At 35.4% G+C, this 22,928-nt stretch overlaps 1 protein-coding gene across 21 annotated transcripts in view; it reads right to left on the bottom strand.

Moving 5' to 3' along the window:
* The window catches only part of NFIB (nuclear factor I B), a 240,025-nt gene that overhangs the window by 23,750 nt on the left and 193,347 nt on the right, over positions 1-22,928 (bottom strand). For 8 of the 21 annotated variants that reach the window (XM_054657936.2, XM_054657939.2, XM_016960612.4 and 5 more), the window contains 2 exons: positions 20,025-20,159; positions 14,830-15,014 (listed from right to left, as the gene is read on the bottom strand). In XM_054657936.2, the coding sequence (XP_054513911.1) occupies positions 14,830-15,014; positions 20,025-20,159 (320 nt within the window). Of the gene's footprint in view, positions 1-7,392; positions 7,476-10,572; positions 10,739-14,829; positions 15,015-20,024; positions 20,160-22,928 lie in introns of all 21 variants that reach the window. The other 13 variants (XM_016960604.4, XM_003951392.6, XM_063787962.1 and 10 more) reach the window with 3 other exon arrangements.

The raw sequence follows: 22,928 nt of genomic DNA, 5'->3' as shown, positions 1-22,928 counted from the left end.
GAAATTTTAAAGTGATGGTATGGGTGGGGGATGCAATTAAATCATTAAAATAGAAATCACTTATTCACCAAAGATTTCCATGATAGTAATTCCTAAGAAAATCAATTTCTAATCTTATTTGACCAAGATATTCCTGACCAAGCAAATTTTGAACAGACTTGATATATTAAAAGGTTAATACTACATGTATTTAAGCTTCTTTTGGGGTCATGTTACATATTCTTGCCTTTAGCATAATTCAGTTTTCCTAATAAAAAATAATTTTACATTAGGCTTTAAATAAGTTTAACATAATAGGTGATAATCTTTTTTGAGTTTGGGGTGGTGATTCCTTAGTTTCTGTCCTGTGACAGAATCAGTGTTAGATAATTCAGCTGTAAATTCTCTTTTTTTATTTTAAAACTTTAATTTTAAGTGGCACATAAATACATGCCTTTCATTTATATAGAATTTTTCTAAGTTCAAAGCTTTAAGAATGCTGTAAGAATTTTTCCAAGTATTTTTTATTATGAAATAGGAAATTGCTTTTTTCTCCCAATAGTAATCAAATTTAAAATACCAAGTGCCACTCAGTTTAGAAATTTAGTCTGTTAGAATTGTCTGTTTTTATGTGGAGGTGGGGAACAATTCTTATTTTTGTAACAATATAGACTCTCAAAAAGAACTGATCATATGCATATCCTTACAAAAATGCACACTCATATAAATCATTTTAATCCTTTAATTTATATGCACATACCAATATGAAATTCTATTGTCTAGAAAATGCCCAGAATTTCAAAACCAAATAAAAGGTGAACTAAGAAAGTAAGATTATCTTCCAAAAAAGCTATCAGTAAAAAGGGAAGGTTGGAACAGTTTAAACAAGTAAGGAAGATGTGAAGGTGAAGTTTTCACTGCATATGTTCTTAGGGTGGAGTTCTGTGGTCTCTGGAAGGAGAACCCTGTTCCTGGCCCAATTCAAATCAGATTGCTTCAAAGAAAAAAAGAAAAAGGATAGGGGCCATCTGGTTCCTTTCAAATGGCTACATAAAGAGGAAACACCTAAGATTTGGATCATTATCCTTTCCTAAACTACACTCAAATAATCATGTAAGTAGCAGATAGCCATAAAGAATTAATATTGCTTGTGACTTCAGACTAATAGTTTGTTTATTCAAATGGGGGTCCTTCTTTGTTATTAACAGGGTCTTTTGTTAAATACACAGCAATTAGCTTTGGGAACAAAAGAAAGAAGATAAGCAAAATGTTCTACTTTGCTAGACTCAGCAAACAGGCTGAGGTACTAACAGTTCCTACGATGACAACAAATCTCAACTGAACCAATAAACCATTAAACTGTGAACAGAACAATCAACACAGGCAAATTTACCTTCTCACTTTTTTTTCTTTTTACGTTTACAATGGCCCTCAGGAGAACATCTTGAAAGGTATGTTTTATGTTTTCTTGTGTTTCTTCATTTCTCCAGACCCTCAATGAAACAGATTTTTAAGGGGTGAAGGTTCTTTTTGCGGTGGAAAACAGATGCTAAAATTCCAATATCCAATATTCATACTTTGGATTAGGAGAATTTTATTTTATTGCTATTATTAATTACCTACATGGAGCAAATTAAATGGTCTCTGGATGAATAGCATGTAACCTCTGAAGGAATGGTATGAACAAGAAAAATGGTCAGAATAAAATTGTGTTGTATGTTTCACATACAACACATGCAAAAAAAAAACAACAAAAAAAGATACTCAAGATCATCCTCATATCTTAAAAGTCACTTCTAGTGCCAATTTCTGAAAGTCATGTTTCTTCATATTTAATTTAATTAGCAGAAGTAGAATTAACTTAAATGAGTATGCATAGTCCATGAGCAGAATAAACATTATTAACCATAAATCATAAGATAAGTATTAGAAAATGAAAGATTTTGTTTTTAAATTAGAGGCTACTACAACTTGTAAATTTTAAGGTTTCAAGGGACTTTGGAGCTCATGTAGTTCAACCTCTTCATTTTCCTTTCCAAGGTTTAAGGACTTGTCCAAGGTTAGAAATGCCCTGTCACATCAACACTAAAACCCAAACCTTCTGACTCCTAATCCCTGGTTCTCACCCACTACACCAGTTGCCTGTCATTCTTCCTTTCCTACCCTGTCCCTTACGTGCAGTTCAAGAATATTTAATGCTAAAATATCTGTAAATATAACCTTCAGAATTCCCTCTACCTCCCTGATTCAACTGAGATCTAAGTTAATATTTTCAGAAAAGAAGATAATTTTTTCCTTGTGTTTTTGTTGATTAAAGTTAAGGTTACATAAAATGTAATTTTACTTTTACATTAATTAGAACAGCTTATCTGGATATTAGTCTTTGATTCCCAGTAAAGGTAAGTGAACAAACCAGTGAATGACAAAAGACAGACAATGGAAGGATTTTTTGAATTTAAGAACTAGCCAAAGAGCTAAACATTTGCATAGCCATTATTTCGACTGAAACTTCCTTTAAATGTGTTTCCTTTCAAGCCAGCATACATGAAAAGTGACCTCTTATCCACTTACATACCTACCCAGAAGTCATGTGATAGCGTTTTACGTCAAGCTGTCAATTATGATAACAGACACAATAAGAACAGCCCAAGTGTTGATAGCCTGCTTCCTGACTGTATTGAAAAGTTTGTTCATAGTCCACTTGTGTCCTTTTAATTGCTTGCCTCTAATAAATGACTACCTTTCCAATGGTAGTACCAAGCTTTGGCTTTGCCATTTGCCAGGACAAATATTATAAGAAGATTTAAACTAATATCTTAGTTTAAAAAAATCCTACAGAAGTAATTTCTTAAAAAGGCCATTTTGTGTAACAGAAATTTTCAGTGTAATGAGAAGTACTTTCAAATTCTGGTTTTAAAAACAAAAGTGTTATAAGAAAAGTGTTGAAACAATTTAAATATAAACTAGACCAGTAATTGAAATTCAAATAATAGCATTATATAGTCATGCAAGAGATGGAACATGCTGAAGCCCAAGCACCAATAAAATCCATGCAACTGTGAGAAGTAATGCAAAGACCTGAATTGATCAGGCCACTGATTCATTAGCTCTTATTATAGGTAATATATATATAGTCAGGAGATTATAATTTTGAGATTATGAAAATAAGACCGATTTCTTATAAACTACACTTTACTTGACTTTATTGTCTCACTTAGGGAAGGCAAAAGCGAGCTCCTAATTTATTCATTTGAAATCTCAAATATACATCAAAGGTTAATATGTACTTCAATGGCTTGTTTGAATGGTGAACTTTTATTTCTAAACAAGAAGCTTCTTAGCTGCAAACTTTTTATTTCCAACTTACAATGAGATTTTTAAATATATGTTGATGTACAATAGTAAGAATTTAGGCTCTTACTATGACCTTAGACTCATATGTAATGGTGATAATCAAATTAGCCAGATTCTCTTGTATTAATACTACCAAACTTTCTATGATAGCAAAGGAAGGAGGCCTGAAATTAGCAACTCACTATGAGGTAGACCAGATAAGAAACTGGTGCTAATTCAAGTAAGTTGTCTCTTATTATTCATCCATGCTAAAATTGTTAGACTGAATTATAAAATAATTTCTATATCTTCTAAGCAACATCCAACACTCTGATTGATAGTTCCCATTTTCTCAGGGAGATAAAATTTGGGAAACGTGGTTCCTTCATTGCCTATCATAACAAATTTGCACAATGTGTTCGTGAATTATAAAGTATGAGAGAGAAAAGGATACACTGCATTTTACTGAACTTCTATGAAGTTAAGTCGGGGCAGGGGGGTGTTCCACATTTCTGAAAATGTTCCAAACCATAAAAAGACATTTCTCAGCAGAGACTAATGAGTTCAGTTTGCCAAAGCAGGACCCATGAGTTCTTCAAGCCACCAAAACCATCTTCCAATAGAAAAGTTAAAGAAGAATGAAGCTCCAATTGAAGTTCTGATTTTAAGATTTCCCCCATGCCAATAGCGAATGCAATAACTAAGCCAATAATCCCAAAGACAGACTAGCTCTAGACTTGAAAAGTATTCAAGATTGTGTTAAGAGATAAAGAAAAAGTCTAAAGTCAAATACTGATCAGCTGGTATGTGCTGACTATTATGACTGATTAGAGAGGATTATTTTTAATGGCAGATTATCAACTGGTTTACATGAACCTTTTTGAAATAGTCTCCAGGACTATGTGAATTTATTTTTTAGATTCAAATGAGATATATTTTCAGTGATAGCTGAACTTTCTTCCAGTCAGAATAAACTAGTATTCCCAAGCAGTTAGCAACCAATGTCATCAGCAATAATTATTATAAAAAGGAACACAAAGATGTATAATTACTAATAACAATTGTCTGTGTACCAAGTAAATGATATGAAAGTGTATACTTTCAGTATTCAGATTTGACACTATGAATGTATTACTCTTACAGGTGAAGTACAGGGTTCATTTTAACATTAGAAAGCTTTTCATCTTAATTTGATAATGCTACTAAGCTTATGTATTAGAAAATGACCAGATTGGAAACTCCACTGTAGTATCATCTTGTGGAAAGATTATTTATAAAATAGTCAAAATTACACGACCACTTTAAATTTATCATTAACTCTAATTTATGTAGGCTGTATTGAAGTTCTTTTCTAAGAAAAACAACACTCAAAACTACACATCAGTACTTTTCATAACCTAAAAGGATAAATCTTTATAAAGCAGCCACCATGAACTGAAGAATGTACCTGGTGACGATATTTATTCTTAAAGAGTCATGTATATTAAAGGCTATAGGGAATGTTTAAAAGAACCCTCTCAGACTAAAGCACTGTCTTTCTAGTTTTGAATTTCTCCTAGCTAATATAACACGATTGATTACCTTTATTTCATGTACCCCTTGATTTTCCTTTTCATTCATCATTGAGTGCTTTAAACCAAATGCATTTAGAAACTGCCTCTAGAAGAATGGTCTCTTTTAAATCTTTGTAAAGTAATGAAAGGACACAGTAAATCAATCTCATTTCTACTGAAGGAAAGAATAATCTTTACTCTACTGAAGTCATTTAAACTATTTCTGTTTCTTTATTCCTGGATAGTAAACATAAAACTTCATTTCTATAATTCTTTTAAAATTTGAAAGGCTAAAATGAATAGGCTTTTGACTCTAGCCTTAGTTTACTAATATACATCTATAGCATGATATGCATTTATTTACAGGTATTTTCTGCATGCCTCAAAACTGGAGTTCATTATAAAATAAAGCATATATGGGCTTCTTCAAATTAAAAAGTAGCACTAACTCTTTCATTACATAGAGGACAAATGATCTGTCTGCATGGTATTTAACATTTTCAGCTATAAAGAACTTTTTTTTGCTTCCAAAGATTAATATATATCATGTATTCCATAAGTATTAACTATAGTTGACTGAACAAAATGTATTCACATTGTAAGTGGTCTCGATTCAATGTTGTCCACTTAAATAAGTGGCTGTCTTCTTTGATTTTAAAATAGTTTATAGTTCTAGAACTCATAGTTTTTAAAATATATCATGTGCCAGAATGCTATCTACATTAAAATTCATATTTTCATGATGCTTGCTAAGTTTTCTTGATATATTTTTAGATATGTGAAAGAAGTAATTCTTATGTTAATGGACTTTCGTAATCATAATTACATGAGGCTTCAACATTTATCATAAGGGATAAGAAAATTAAAGCTGCCATAGGTTAGGGTAGTGGAGGAGGAAGGCTGCCTTCAAATACATGGAATTGGTCAGAGTATTCTAACTAGCATTTGGGGCTAAAGGTTTACATAATGGAGGCATGTTTTATGCATTAAAAATTAACTGGAAATTAGAGATGTGTCATAAAGAATAATGCAAATCCCATGAGAAAAATATTCCTGAGAATATGTGTAATGATTTTTAAAAGAACAAGTTTCTAAACTTATACATCCTGCATATGTTTTTTAAAAAACACAATGGACACATACATCTGTCAATTAGAACCATATTCTAGTAATTATAACTCATTTCATATTATAACAATTTTAGAGGTGAAAAAAAAGCAACATTCCAGAGAACTATGTTGAGAAGCCAATGGCTGGCAAAACCACTAATTATTATTTGGTATTTTCATAACTGTGTACAGATGTTTTCAGTTAGTTCTCACTCTTTTGGTTTGTTTTGTTTTGCTTTTTTTAAACCTGGCAAAACATCAAGTATCCTGAATAAGCTATCATCTTTATGATTTTCTCTGAGCTCTGCATGGTGACCTTTAATATGCAGTCTGCCCCCTTGGGCTGCAACTGGAAAGGACTTGAGAACTCCACACCAAGCACAGTTGAGGTAGGCCACAACAAGGGTATGTGAGGTGAACAGATCAAGAATGAAGTAAGTGGGCAAAAGTATCTTACTACCTATACAAAAAGTCATATATATGCACAGGCAATTTATAAATAAAGAGCGAGTTAGTTAACACCAGCTCTTTATTATTTGTTATAGCCTAATTTTCCCCTATGTAATATTTTGCATACTGTTAATTTCAAACTGCTCTGCTATCAAAACTTGAGAGCAGCAAACATATGCATCATAAAATATATTTAAATTCGGAACTGTTTAGAATTATGTCTCTTATCCTGTAACTAGAATCGTGGGATTTCTACATTGGTATGGTCCATGCTTTTGACTGTGGCTGATCTGTTTATAAGCCACCATTAATCCTGGCTGTATATTTTCACAGTTTGGGTAAACACTTCATTTGCATTAAATTTACAGCATTAATGAGATGTGAAATTTAAAATGCTACTAGAAACATAAATGATGTAAGAAAGCAGAACCAAAAAAAAGTGTTTTATCACATCTGAAATCAGTAAACCAATTTAAAGCTGTTAAAATAGGAATGAAGTGTCGCCTGACATTTTAACTTCATAACTCATCGTCTTGGACTAAAATACAAATGTGAGGAGCAAAACATCTGGAAAATAAGAAATCACTCAAAAACTCGAATTATATACTGCCTCTATTCTCGTTGGCTTTAAAACAGTTTGCAGTTTTTGTCTTTGAAAGCTATAGTCTGTAAGTTCTCAATAGCCAATGAGACTGAGAAAAATACACTTTGGCTGAAACACTATTACTCATGGATGTTATCAATATATGCTACAGAGATGGAAAAGGTCATGAGCCAATTTGAGAAACTCTACTCAAAGAGGTGAGAAACAAAGGATCAATGAGAAAAAATTCTGGGAAATGAAATGATCAGTTTTGGTCTCAGAAGCCCCGGGAGCCCCCTTCTGAGTCCGGATCTGAGAGGCAACATGGAGAAGCACGGAAGCGAAAGCGTGGCTACACCGTCACACCTGGGTGAAACTTGCCCACCTGTTGCTGATGTAGGAAGGATGGGTCTCTTGGGCTTAGTCCCACATATCGATTGGCTTGAGATGTGCCTGAGGCTGTGTAGGCTGATTAAGGAAGAACAAAAACAAAGATAAAAATTGTGAACTATCAGAACGAACACCCTGTCCATGTATAAGAAACCCAGAGAAGTGGGATTTGCAACCAAAAAAAAAAAGTGTCTTCATTTCTCTTCTCTTTTGTCTGAGTGAATACCAAGTGATAGAAAAGAAATAATAATTGACTTCAAATCAACTAGTTTATTCCCCCTAAAAAATCTATCCAGTAAAGCAGATCTCATACTTCAGTGCGGGTGTCTCACACTTACATGCTCTAGTAACTGTCCTGTGGAGGTACTAAGGATTGGATAAATAGAAGGGCCCTGTTCCCAGACGTACTTTTTCACCAGATAGTAGTTGTCTAATATAAAATAATCAATGATGGTATATGATTCTAAATGTAAAGCAGACTGAAAGTCCGCCAGGAAAAAGTGACAGCTTTTAATGATGGAATTTAAGCAGATGTTCTTAATGATATGGGATGGAAAATGTCTTTCTTAAAAGTCTTGCTAAAAAGGAAATCAAATCTTACTATCATGAAGGAGGAGCCTATATCATGTAGAATGAATCAGCTCGGTATTTCACCTGTGAAAATGGCCTCAAGTCTGATGGGAATGTTTTTGAAAAAAAGTACTTCCCATAAGCACACATACAAAAATCAATTACTTGTAACTGATCCAGGAAGGAAGCTGATGCACCTTTAAATAGTTGGCCACTAGGTAGTAAGTATATATGGTGACTATTCCTTACATTGTTATAGTCTCGTTTGCAAGTACTTTTTGTACAATTGCTTTTTGCTTTTTGGTATAGAGTAAATTTTTCACACACACACAAAAAAAATGAATAGGGAGCTACTCCTAAAGACTTTTGTTACTTTTCCCAAGGAAAGGAGTGAGGTATCTTCCCAGAACTAGGCAATCCCACTGCTCCATATTACCATATATTACCTTTATTGTTCTGAAGAAAGCTACACTGTTTGGTTTAAAACCACCAGATTAATGAGGAATCCAGGCTTCATTTTAAATGAACTGGCTTTCTAAAACCAATATATTAATTCTGCCTTGTTCACTTAAAGGACTGCAGAATTTGATCCATGGAAGCTTTTTTAGGTCAACTTTTTAAAAACAGTGAAGATGCTCACAATTCATATTTTAATTGCTCCTGAATAAGGGGACATGCAAGGCAGCCATCAGCAACCAGTGACCCCTACTCAATCTCCGAGCCTCTGGAATTCACCACACCTCACAGACAGCCGGAGATGAACCTCACCCTTACAGAAGAGCACCAAATCTATGCTGCTTTTTCTTTTCAACTATGAGAAAGAGCTTTCCTTGGCTTCTGTGTTTTCTTTGACCATAGTACTATATCAATTCAATGACCAGTTTTTTATTACTGGTGGTGCCTAAGAAGCTGGAGCTACAAGCTTGTTTATAGGAAAGAAAAACTACTCACTATGTTTCTTTTATGTAGGAGTGGAAAATGGACTGATGCAGCCATCTTTATACAACCAAGATATTCCTTTTGAATATTTTGTAATTTTACTAGTCAAATCAGATCCCTTTTTGAACAACCTGTATGTAAGTATAAAAACAATTCATTAACAAACAGGCTGAGGGTACTCCCATAAGTGAACTGTGATCATTTGGGTCTGATCCTCTCCTGAATCTCTTCTATTAATAACACCACAGGAGTAGGCATCAGAGTTTCTAGAACTTGGTTTTGACCATTTATCCTGTGATAATCTTTCAACTACTTAAAAAAAAAATCTTTGTTTTCTGTGTGCTTTTATTTAAATTGCTGACATTGTTTGCTCAAAGATGTCAAGACATCCACTTTTAAAATGAGTACTTAGTGTTTTGGTGACTGTAATGCACATAGCAAACCTCTAGAACAAAACAATTTTTAGTTTTTCCTGAGTAGGTCGCATCCATCTGTGCATTCAGGGAAGTATTCTAAGCATTAAGAATTACTGACGGGTATTACAAGCCTATAGGAACTTATTAATTTACGGGGCTCATGAATTTTGAGAAAGAAACGCTGAATTCACTGTACAAAGTATTGTCCATTTTTCTTATAGGGTTCCTTCCTAGTCTTTCAGAAACCATAAAAAAAAAAGAGCATCTTTCCAATGGCTGAGAAAGAACGAGTGGTGCATGCCTCTGATTGTCTCTGATTCACATGGAAATTTCAAGATCATGGGGATTTTCTTGCTCTAAGAAAGAAAAAAAAAGGTTTGAATTGAAGATATCTGTATAATTGGTGAGGTGAATGCTAATTCCACCAATTCGATAGCTTTATCCATTCTACTTCACCAATTTGTACATTCCAGCTCCAGTACTAAGAAGCTGACAGTTGGGTGAAACCACCTCAAAATTAATTTCTTCTATACTTCTGAGTATTTTACATGAAAAAACAAAGGAATGATGCGGCTTATTGGTACGTGTTAGGAAGGTTCACTGGCTAAATCTCTGACATTTAAATGTTATGGCCACACTAAAAAGCACAGTATTTGATGTACCATGATGCGCAAAATAATCAAAAGGTTTTAAAAAAAAGCTTGCAGATAATGAAAGTACAGGTAGCTTACATGTGCCTAATACTAAGTTTTGAAATGTCCTCATCTGTTCCCAACCTTATGCGACTGTTTTTAACAATGACATAACCTACAATGATGTAAACATGCAATTACCTTACAGAGGCACTGATTCCATCTGCTTTGTGAAGGGGCTTGACTTCTATAGGAATGCTCCAATAAGTACCAATTACCTAATCTCTCTTTGGGTGATATGAAAACTTTGTATTCTGCATTATGTTACTCAGTGCAATTTCAATGTATACCTTGAACAAGCAGGCATGACTTATTATTTTTGTTATAGCTGTTAACTTAAACAAATGAGCTTCTCCCTTTTCAAATATGATTCACTGACTGGAATTTGAGAAGAGAGAGCCTGTGATAGCAGGGCCACATCCATGCCTGCTAGCTCCACTTAAATGAGAAATCTCCATCTGGTCGGGTAGCTGGAAAAATTGCCGTGTTTTTCACCTTGGATCAGATATCCAATGGTGCCTCTGATGGACATTTCTCATTTCCTACGGAAATACTTACTGGTTGCTGTAGGTGAAGCTGCCTCACCTTCAGTGGATGTAGTGATGGGTTTAGTATCTGTCATGCTCAGGGTCACAGGTCGCACTGCACTGGGATGGGGAGAGGGTGCCAAGACAGGAGTGAAATGGCCAGGCACTTTCCCTACTACTTGACCACTGCTGTTAGGCTACAAAACAAAAACAGAATGCCGGGTGAAGCAATCCAAAAGGCAGTCATCTTGTCCAACAAGTCCACTCAGCACACACGACTGTGTGGATCCAGCACACTGCGCATAGGCGCCACACAGGCCCTCTCGAGTCGGAGTTGGAGAGGCCAGTCAATGGTTGGTAGTAATAAGGAGCAGCAGCATTTCAAAGAAGGTTTTCATCTTCAAAGCACGTCATGGTATAGGTGAATTCCTCTTTACAGCACCCCTGAGAGCCAGGTAGACTTGATCCTTTCATGTAGTAGGCCAAGAAACTCAAGTGCAGACTTAAATGCTTAGCCCAAAGGCTAAAATGGAATTCCTTACTGAACTAGCTACAGTTGGAACCCAATGCTTCCTTATTCTCTGCTCTTCATTTTCTATAATGAGTCAGTTTTGGCTTTTAGAACACAATTTTCACCTACATGATGATATCACTGAAACAAAGGACACAAAAATATCTAGGAGATCAAATACAACGAATTCTGGAATTTTCATCATTTACAGTCAAGAACCATTCTCCTGCATACAAAACTCTAGCTCTCTTACACACAGGTGTGCTGAGATGCACACATTAGGCAATTTAGATTCCGAGATCTATGGTCAACTTTTGATGATTTACTAATACAAGAAGACAGAATAAGATGTAAAGCATCTGAAATTTCAGAGGTCATACAATGATATAAAATGCTGAGCTACGTTTGTCCTTACACCTACAAATAAAAGATTTCCAAAGTAAATTAAACTGTACTGAGGGGAAGCAGAGGACAAGCAAATGAGCATTGTTATTTGAGTTACTCTTACATCCATGGTGGTGCATGGAGAGTTACACAAAACATTTATTGTTGACATTTGTGGGAATTAACAGAGAAAATCCCCTGGGCAATGATAGAAAAGATGTTATTATCTGAGTTTTAGCCCCTGGGTACAAAAATAGTTTCCGTGGTAGGAAACAAAATCCTAAGGATACACTCTTTGAAGAAATAGTGGAATATATTTTTCTAGACTGAGAATGTTATTTTTGATTATACCCATGTTGGAATTCTCCACTGCACGGTGTTCATTGCAATTTGCTGGGAGGCTATTCTCGGCAAGTATATAGTCTTTATAATCTGAACTGTTAAAGGCAAAAAAAAAATGAAGCAGAATATTTTTCTAAATATCTGCACATAAATTACAAGTAGACATTTATTTAGAGAAAAAGATGAACAGCTAACAACACTTAAATATTGTGACTTAGAGACATGAACTAAGTCTTCGGTTAGGCTCCTCAGAGGCCACATTATTTATTCTATAAAGAAAATGGACTTCCTGAATATCCTGATTATTCATCATGGGTAATTTTAAGTATTTAACTTGATGTCAGGAAAATTGACCAGAGTTTTCCAATATGGAAACCTATGGGAGAGTTACATCTTTAAACTAATTTTATTCAAAATATTCCATTGAATAGCATGACTGTCTCACTATAATTGGTGCAGCAGTAATGCAATTAATCTCAAAATTGCTGTGGGGAGGAAAAGGCATCTCAGTTGCTTATCTTAAAAATCAAAATCAGTGCAGTGCTGGAGAATATTGGGAAGCAACAGCTGACTAGAAGTGAATGGTGAAGGAATACTGATTTTTTTCCATTTCTAAAGCTAAAATGGTAAATACCAAGAATTCTAATTTGAAATGCAAATTAATTGGTTTTGAGTTGGAGTTAAAAATCAAAGCAGATACACTGTTCCTTAAAAAAAAAATCTGCAGTTAACTATAAAGACCCATTTTTCCTTTCAAAGGGAAAAAGTAGTTTGTTTCTACAGCAGACCATCCATTTCTGGTTATCTGAACATTGGAAATAAGTGCTTTAAATATCTTAAGAAAGAAGACAGGTCTCATTTTATCATTGGTGGTACATTCAATGGTAAAAATGTTTCTACATACAGTGTTCACCAAAACAGTTTGAAAGTACCTACCTGGAACAAAATGTCTGGAGCAGAATGACAATAATTTCAAGGAAATGCTGCCACCAAATATATTATCCTACCCTGACCATTCTACAAACTTCACCTACTGGAATTGAACAACATGAACTAGTAGACACTTCTCTCACTTGAAAAGAATAAAGGTGACAAAGAAAGAATTCCCAAGCCAATGCAGACAACTTTCCTAAAACTCAGGGTGAGAAGAATTGAGGGCTATTTTCTCCTCAGTTTTCTACTGGTTCAAACAGATGAAGCTACACTAAAAATTTCTATCTTTTAAGGCTGTTAATAGATGAACTTTCATACTGTAGATAGAAAAGAGAGAAGTCTTGTCTGAAGGTGAAGCTAACAGCATTAGGAAAGGATTATTCTACTTTATACACGGTTCCTATTATACAAAATCCTGAGAGTTTTTTTGTTGCTAGTTTTTCTTTTTTTTTTTTTTTTTGAGATGAGAGTAATATGCTTCCTTAGAAGGTGATATGTATCTTGAAAAAGTGAAGAAAAACTGAGAACAGTATAGGCAGATTATCACCTAATATGCCCTCTTAACTTATAAAGAAATTGAAATATACATAAAACAAGCACTGAATAATTAAAGAAATGTGTAACACTAAGGGCCTGATTTTAATTTGCATAATTTTTCCCCTAACAGTGCCTAATTAAGACATCAGTTAAAAAAAAAAATCCAATGGAACTCTAAGATTTTCCACACTGAATTAACGTTAAGGACTTTTAATGGATGTCTTAATTAGACTTTGTTATTCATGGAAATTCTACACAAATTAAAATCAGACCTTGTGTGCACTGTTCCCAGCTGAGTCTAGCAAAATGCTCTATGGAACTGAGACTTCTGAATCCATGAGCTGACAACAGATTTTATTTCTAAACGATATACTAAGATCCCACTCTTACTTAGCTGTCTTTAGTACTTCAGTCATGAAAAGTGCTACAACATTTTAACATTTTCTTCTAAAATACAAATAATAATTTTAACTTCAAATTCAAAATTCAATATTGAGTTTAATATCTCAGTCAGTCAAACTAAAAGTAATGATAACTTTTTAAGTAACCCAAAGGGTCCTGGATGCGTTGTTACTCTAAATTAAAAGTTCAGAAAGGACCATTTTGTTTCATTTTAACAAATTAAGACCAAAGGGATTTTTTTCTCACCTTTCTTTGCTAATTATAAATTGATAGACACACACTATTTACTAGCATTTCAGGAATGTTCCACAGTAGTAATGATAGAATGTTTGTGAAAATTCTCCAAAATATTAAAAGGTATAATAAGTGGACAGGAGTCTTAGAGGTAAAGCAGCAAAGCTAAATATCAGATCCTAATATCAAAATTACATTACATGTTTTAGATATTACAATTATTGACAGCCCCAGGTCTGGCACAAAGACTGTCTACTTGATTGTGGAAAATGCTCATATACCAAATTCCTATGAAGTAACCTCTTGGTAGAAGAAACCATATGTCTAGGGGAGTGAGAAATGCTCATGAGTCACTACACTTACGAAATGAATCCCCAAAACCACTGCACAATGTTTCCAAAAAAAAAGAAAGACGCTTCTAGTAATGTCACTCATTATTAAATGTAAGTCATGTCTCTGCAAAGAATATTCAAGTAGTCATCAAACACTGAGAATGTTTACATTACCAAAGCTTATTTTAATACCTAATAGTTGGTCTATAAATACAACTGTAAGTTCTTCTGTGTGTGTTTATTTTAGCACATACCTTACTCCTGCCTGAAATAAGCACATTGTCTCTGTGTCAAACCAGGTATTTAAGAGGTGTGAACTCCAGCCCAGAGCTTTCCTGTCAATGTACTTTCTGCACAAACTTTCCCTTCAGTCAATGAAAATCCAAAAACATTAAACCATCTTCACAAACGTACCCTTTGGGGCAACACACTTCCTACCTGTCATTCAGCCACCTTTAAATAAAAACTTATTGAGTCACCAAGCAACTTCCTGAAGATGGATTTCAAGGCTTGACGTTCTGCCAGACACACTGTCTGACTAACCTTTGTGTCTCAGAATTAGATCTGTCCCATCTCCCTTAGGTGCTAATCTTATTTTCTCTCTTATTTTTACCTGGCTGGTTTGTGGACTGGATGGGTCATAAGAAGGTACATAGTTCTTCAGAGTATCCTGAGGATTCAGGTGGGGAGGATATCTGATGGTTGGGTGAGAAAAGTAGCTCGATGGGGCTGGAGGAAGGATAGCTTGTGTTGGAAATGGCAACGGTGAAGGTGGAGGTGGAGTTCGAGTTGAGATGACTGCAGAAGACAGAAAAGGAAAGATTGACTCGTCAGCTGGTTACCTTATTGCTCCATTCTGATCCCGAAGAATGCTGTGAAACTACAAAACTGGTAACCATTCATTTTTGTCCCCATGATTTAACCAAGCTCTCCTAAAACAACAGTTACTTTTTCATTTTTACTCTCAACACCAGTACTGCTAACTACACAGAGACAAAACATGACTCTGAAAAATTAACAATCTTGCTTCCTAGTTCTGTGAGTGGTTACAAAATCAGTTTCTCTTTTATAGGTTATGTCGATACTTGATAAAACACTTCTTTGAGCAAAGTTATATCCCATTGAAAACATATTCTTTGATTATAAAATCTTTAGGCCGGGTGCAGTAGCTCACACCTGTAATCCCAGCACTTTGGGGGGCTGGGGCAGGTGGATCACCTGAGGTCAGGAGTTCGAGACCAGCCTGGCTAACATGGTGATACCCCATCTCTACTGAAAATACAAAAAATTAGCCGAGCATGGTGATGGGCACCTGTAATCCCAGCTACTTGGGAGCTTAAGGCAGGAGAATCACTTGAATCCAGGAGACGGAGGTTGCAGTGAGCCGAGATGGCGCCATTGCGCTCCAACCTGGCGACAGAACCCCATCTCAAACAAACAAAAAACATTTTGTCTCATAAGCCCCATCTCAAACAAACAAACAAACAAAAAACACTTTGTCTCATAAGTCCAGAGCAAGTCACAGCATTAAGTAGAGGGCAAAAGAGCCAAAAATTTTCTACCAAAATTAAAAACAAAAGTGAAATTCAATTTCAAATAAAACATTTCCCTATACATCCTACCTGGCAATTGTTTAGAAGGAAAGACAATAACTAATACAACATCACCTCATGTCATTTATAATTGTCTGGTCATGGTATAAATGCTTATGAACATTGGAACATAGAGCTAGAAACTCTCCTAATGAAAATGTTTCTTTCAAAACCAAAAGAGCTCTATTCTGCAACTATTTTTCTTTCTACTTTAACTTTTACTATATGTAGTTTAAAAGATATTGTTAATATAAAACCAAGAATAAAACACACAGCAATGAAAATTTAAACTTTCATATAAGTAAGTATATTAATTTACCCATAAATCACATATTTTATAATAATTTTATAAAGGGAAATACTATATAAAACACATGCAACGTGGACAATGTTCAATTTTACTATAACTTCTCAATATTAGTATTCTAATTTATTGTTCAGTTTTTGAAATATAAATCTTAAGTTTGAAAGATGGAGAAAGAGTGTAATCATCGTATGATCATTATCTCTATAATGTTGAGAGAAATAATCATAGAAATACAAATTAAAACTACCAACAAATATATGTAGAAGTGAAAAGTAAATGTCTTTCTATTTTAATATTTCCCAATTCAAATAATAGGAAATTATAAACGATAAATGTCTAATGAGACAACTTAAAGAATATGAAAAAAATAAATTCTAGCCATAACCTACAAAGGGAAATCACCTAGAATGATTTGTTTCCAACTCTGAAACTATGTGGGTGGGGGGGGTGGGACCTATTTATGGGATGTATTGCTTACCTCTCCCAAAAAAAGCTTTTTCAGAAGATACAAGAAATTAAGAATGTATAGAATAGAAAAAACACAAATTCAATTTTATAGTCACGACTTTGTTCTCTGAACGTCCAGAGCACTGTTTCTGAAATTCTCTGTATTGTTCTTACAATGCAGATCCCTTGGTCTACACACAGACCTAGGGGATCAGGACCTCTAGGGGTAAGGCACCAAAATGTATATTTTAAATAAGTGTCCATGTAATCTTCCTACATACTGAAGTTTGAGCATCCTCCATCAAATGTATGCATTTCAGAGAACAAATGCATATTTCTTAAAACAAAACTCTTTACTGAAGTATTACTTTATTTAAGAAGTATACCCATTTGAAAGTATCATTTAAGGAAATACAAACATCTAAGAAAAACTGGGCATCTTTTACTTAGTGTCTAAGTGCTCTTAATCTCAGCTCATTTTAACCATGATTTTTGCTCACATCTGTACACAAACCCTGGAAAGATATATACATAGTTCCATCTTGGGTCCTTTAGCTTTTGAGATTAATTTGGCCTTAATAGTTCTGGAGGACATCTATTTTCAAGTGAAATTGCAGAAATCAAACCCGAACTCACATCTATGGGCAACCTGGCACTGAGCTTGCATGAGCTGTAGGTGGCCTGATACCACTGGGTAAAATGTCGTATTTCAAACTGAGAGTAAAAATGACTACCTTTTCCATAAAAGCCATTCTAGTCCTTTAAAAATAAGAAAAGCAGGCCAGGCATGGTGGCTCATGGCTGTAATCCCAGCACTGTGGGAGGTCGGGGTGGGTGGAGTGGATCACTTGAGGTCAGAAGTTCGAGATCAGCCTGGCCAACGTGGTGAAACCCCATCTCTACTAAAAAAATACAAAAATTAGCTGAGCGGGGTGGTGAGTGCCTGTAATCCCAGTTACTCGGGAGGCTGAGGCAGGAGAATTGCTTGAACCTGGGAGGCAGAGGTTGCAGCGAGCCAAGATCACGCCACTACACTGCAGCCTGGAGTAAGACCCTGTCTCAAAAAAAAAAAGAAAGAAAGAAAAAAAAAAGAAAAAAAAAATAAGAAAAGTAAAATACAAGACAAAAAGTTTTCCTTTATTATGAAAGAATACATACACATGTATGTGTATTTCTTGCATACATTATTGCAAAGCCTTATTGTCTTCTTTCCTTCAGTCTTGCTCCTTCCAAAACATCCTTTATAGTGCTATGTGAATGACTTTTTAAAAATACCATTATAATCATGTAACTTCTCCGCTAAAATTATTTCAGTGGCTTCCTACTGCTTCCAGAATAAAATCCCAACAGGTTTTTCAGTACACACAACCTCAGGTACTCTGAGACCGAGTCCTGGATCACTTCTTTGGCTTCATCTCTGGCCAGACGAAGATATTTGTGGATCCTTGGCTATATGGCAGTTCCCTGCTGCAATGGCCTCTAATGCACTGATACATGCTGTTGCCTCTGCCTCCTTTGCCCCTTTGCCTGCCAGTTTGCCCCTTTTCTTCCTAGTTTGCCTCTCTGCCTCCCAGTTTGCCCCTCTTCCTCCTAGTTTGCCCCTCTGCCTCCCAGTTTGCCCCTCTGCCTCCCATGTTGCCCCTCTTCCTCCTAGTTTGCCCCTCTGCCTCCCACATTGCCCCTCTTCCTCCTAGTATGTCCCTCTGCCTCCCAGGTTGCCCCTCTTCTTCCTAGTTTGTTGTTCCTTCTTGTGGTGAACTTTGCCATCACACTTTAGCTCAGAACACATATCTTCCAGGTATCTAAACCTTCTTCAGGTTATCTAGTCATGTTCAGATTAGATGCCCAGCCAGTGACGTGGCCCCACTCTCTCCCCACTATATCCTGAACTCTTTAAGGACAGAAACGATCTTTCTGAACAAGATGCCTAACACAGACCCTAATATACAGATACAGAACAAATATCGGGTGAAGGACCAAGGTGGAGGGCTCATCTAGGTCTCTCCTGTTTCGTTATATAAAAATATACTGTCTACTTTTTTTCACGTTAGAAATAAGAATATTTTCATCAGGTGTCGTAACAAATGGGTGATTTGACTTCTCAGTTAATTCTGTCCAAATATTCAACATTACAAACCTATGAAACAGTTACTGATTTTTTTCACCTATCTCAATGGTATAGGTAATAAATGCAAAAGTTCTTATACCACATTTAAGTTGTATAGTCCTCTCTCAATTTCGTAATTTTTTAATGATAGCAATAAAGGCCATGTATTTTTTTAAGTATAGCACCAACAAATATCAACATATACTTACAAACCAAAGCTAATAAGGACTTTATTTTAAAAGATGTTACATTGTTTGCATAAAGATTTAAAAACCAGATTCGATTAGTCAGAAGGATGAGAAAGTGCCTAACTATAAATTTAAACCAATAACAGTTTCACTATTAACATATTTATATATAAAACTTTTTCCACCTAAAATGCAGTCTACTCCTCTCTAGGTAAAAAGTACACAGTGTTAATTATTAGCTGTATCTCATTTTTAATTTTTGAAAGATTTGATATTAGCTGTTGGTTAAAGTACAAATGTCAAATATTGGATTCATTTTCCTACTTAAATTAAGATATTAGACACAATATCAAGTGTACTAGCCCAAAGGATTTGGGCATATAAAACAAGTGTCAAAAAAAGTACCTTTTATTCTCTGATTACTCTCATGTAGATAAATATTGATTTATATGTAGAAAATAACATCTACAGAAATAGTGCCTTACGTCTTAATGCCTTTAGAAACACTCTAAACTCAGCAACATAATTGAAATTCCATCTTTCCCTTAGTAAAATATCAGGACCAATCCTGAAGCTATAATGAAGATAGCTATGTACCCATATTTTCCACATTCTTCTGATAACAATCTTTTTGATTAAGGTAATTTTAAAACACATATTATAAATATTATTTACATGTATGACTTTGAAAATCTTTCTTTTTTTTTTTTTTGAGACGGAGTCTCGCTCTGTCGCCCAGCCTGGAGTACAGTGGCACGATCTCGGCTTACTGCAACCTTTGCCTCCCAGGCTCAAGCGATTCTCCTGCCTCAGCCTCCTGAGTAGCTGGGATTACAGGCGCATGCCACCATGCCAGGCTAATTTTTGTATTTTTAGTAGAGACGGGGTTTCACCATGTTGGTCAGGCTAGTCTTGAACTCCTGACCTTGTGATCCACCCGCATCAGCCTCCCAAAGTGCTGGGATTACAGGTGTGAGCCCCTGCACCCAGAGAAATCTTTTCTCATAAATTGAGAAGAAAAAATATTCGATCGGATTGTGCCCCTCCCCATATGGGTTGAGAAAATATGGTTGCCATAGCTCTATTTATAAACTTTTGCTCCGTCCCTAAGGGGTTAGGCCCTACAGACAAGAAGGAGGCTTCTCCTCTATGCTTGCAACTCCTCACCACTGTGTGCAACTCCAGGTATTCCGGGATGGTGGTGCTGGGGGAAAGTGCTCAGTCTTGGGGAAGAATCCTGTGGAGATGCAGAGCTGAACAATGGCTTTTCAGGCTTCTTCATAGTAGTCGGAGAAGACATATCTGCGAGAAACAGAGAAAAACCCAAAGCTCCATGACTTTCTTAAGCTCTAAGGTTCATGTCAACAAATGACAGAGCTCATCTTGCAACATTTTAGTATTCTTATACTTTGGCTCTTTTACAAAATATATTCTGAGTGTCAACGATCCAGCTGTCTTGGAGCTCTGAAATATTTGTTCAATCTCCATGGAAGCTAGCAGAAGCCTTCATTAAAATTATCATCAGAATTATTCCCATTACTAAATAAATCTTAAACTTCTAAAAACCCGAAGTCTTGTTTCCTTTAGCCCCTTGGTTCACACAAAGGCCTTCTTTACCTCAGTATTTCATTCTGAGATTTATATGATTCAGAAGATTGTCTTTCGACAGAGGATAACTGGTGCAAATGTGAAAAACAACCTTCAGGTATGTTGGTCACGATATCACTGATTTCACAGCTTTTATGGAAAACTCATTCACTTGATTAGCAAAAATACATTCCTTAATTTACTCCTTCTGCAAACGTTTACTGGGTTTCTGTACTGGCCAGGTAAAATGAAGATGTTAAAGAAATTAAAAGTAATTCCTGCTCTAGGGATGCTCACTGTTGGTGAGGAGGAAAATGATTAGAAGAAAATGGTTGTGAACGGTTGAGAGGTACAATGTGTGTTGAGAGCAGGGAAGTTTTGGCATTTGCTGCTACATCGCCAGCTGCGATGTACAGGACAGACATCGTCTCAGTCTCCCCAGGATGAGGAAGGCATTTCCCATTGGTGCCATTTTCAAAATGTGAATGGGGATGACATTCTCAGAGAGGAAATGCTCAGAAAAAAAGATGGCACAGAATACACAAGTAAACAGTGTGTGGAGTGGTGAAAGATGAAGAAGAGGAGCAAGCCTCTTGCAGGTCCCACAGGATGACGGGTCTCCAGCTTCCTGTACAAACGTCTGAATGCTTACCCTCATAGGAGAAACGCCATAGATGGGCAAAACATGATCACAATGACAGTTTAAAACAATCCCCCCAGAAACTAAATGGAGGGCGGACTGGCCAAAACAGAGACAGAAATCATGAAGACCACTTCAGAAGACAGATTCATCAATACATTCATTCCATAAATACTTGTTCAAGACCGAATGTATGCCACACGCTGCACTAGCCTGGGACACACTGGTGAACTGGACTCACTTTTGGCTCCTTTAAAGCTTAAAATCTAGTGAGGCGATGTGGACAAGTAAGAAGGAATTGCAAAGGTGCTGTGATAGGAAAAGAATTCAGAGATTTCGGGCTTCATTCACTCATTCATTTCATAAATATTTAATACTGCCAAAAGATAGATCATGAGAGCTTGAAATAAGAATCATGATAGAGCTAATGCAATAAATATTTTAACAGGGTTCACCCAATTAAATTATTAAGCAATGTAGACCGTCATCATCTTAGTTGACTAAGAGACTATACCATGCAGTTTGTTGGAATAAGCAGGGAGTTGAGAGATGTGCCTTGGTTTTAACATCTTGAGTGCTGTTGACTTTAATGGAAGTTTATCAACTTATAGTAAAATGTTATAAAAATGATATGAGCTATAAAATTTGTATTTTATTATGAAAAACGTTAACTGTATTCACAAGTAGACAGAATTGTAATGAATCCTCATGTACCGATAACCCAACTTCGGCAATGATCAACTCATAACAAATCTTATTTCATCTTTATCCCCATCTACACTTTCTCTCCCTGTGGTACTTTGAAGCAAATCCCAGATATCATATAACTTTGCTTCTAAGTAGTTCAGCATGTATCTCTAAAAGAAAATAAATCTTTATTAAAAGAAAAAAACACCAAAACTTTATCACACATACAAAATGTACACAATTTGCATTTTTGAGTTTTCTTGAAATTAGAAACTATGGTGCTATTAATATAACAAACTAATTATCATTACATTTTACCATTTGAAAAATTACCTAAGCTCTGGTAAAGGCATTCATAAAATTAAATATGCATTTTCAGTATGGTGGCATTTAAAGGATGAATATGCTACTGTAAAGGCAGTAGACATCACAGTCTACAAAAAATGCCAGGCGGATTTGTAGCTGTAAGCTACAATTTGTGACTAACTGGCTGTTGTGAATCTATCAGAACTTTGATGAGTCAGAGAGCCATTTCTGTATATCTTTTTCAAAAAAAAAAAACAAATAAATTGTTCATAAAACCACAGCAATTAATGCCACTATAAAAAAAGAAAAAAAATTTAAACCATGGTTTAAAAAATAGACAAAGAAAGCTCATTTCGCTATCTTCAAGATGCCAAAAATAATACTTAATTTCGCTTAAGAGCTATGTGATTTCAAAAGGTAATACTACAAATATAGGCCTTTAACTAATGGATGTAAAATCATAGACATACAGATTATTAAGAGGTGGAAAAGAACCTCTATTCTGTCTTTCTTGTTATAGATGATGCAATCACTTGCCATTCCAAATTTTTAATTTAAAATTAACTGTTTGAAAAAGAAACTGGGAACTTTTTATTGATACTCTTCTGCTTTACCTATGTTTAAATATAAATTTCAAGTAAAATGTAACTGGGTAAATCAGTTTCTAAAAATTCCATAGAATAAATAATAAAGCATAATTATACCTCATTTTAAAATAATTTAGGCCGGGTGCAGTGGCTCACGCCTGTAATCCCAACACTTTGGGAGGCTGAGGCGGGTGGATCGCCTGAGGTGAGGAGTTCGAGACCAGCCTGGCCAACATGGTGAAACCCCGTCTGTACTAAAAATAC

Source organism: Pan troglodytes, chromosome 11 (assembly GCF_028858775.2).
Source record: "Pan troglodytes isolate AG18354 chromosome 11, NHGRI_mPanTro3-v2.0_pri, whole genome shotgun sequence".
Lineage (NCBI taxonomy): Eukaryota > Metazoa > Chordata > Mammalia > Primates > Hominidae > Pan > Pan troglodytes.
This window is presented reverse-complemented; position numbering and strand designations above follow the sequence as displayed.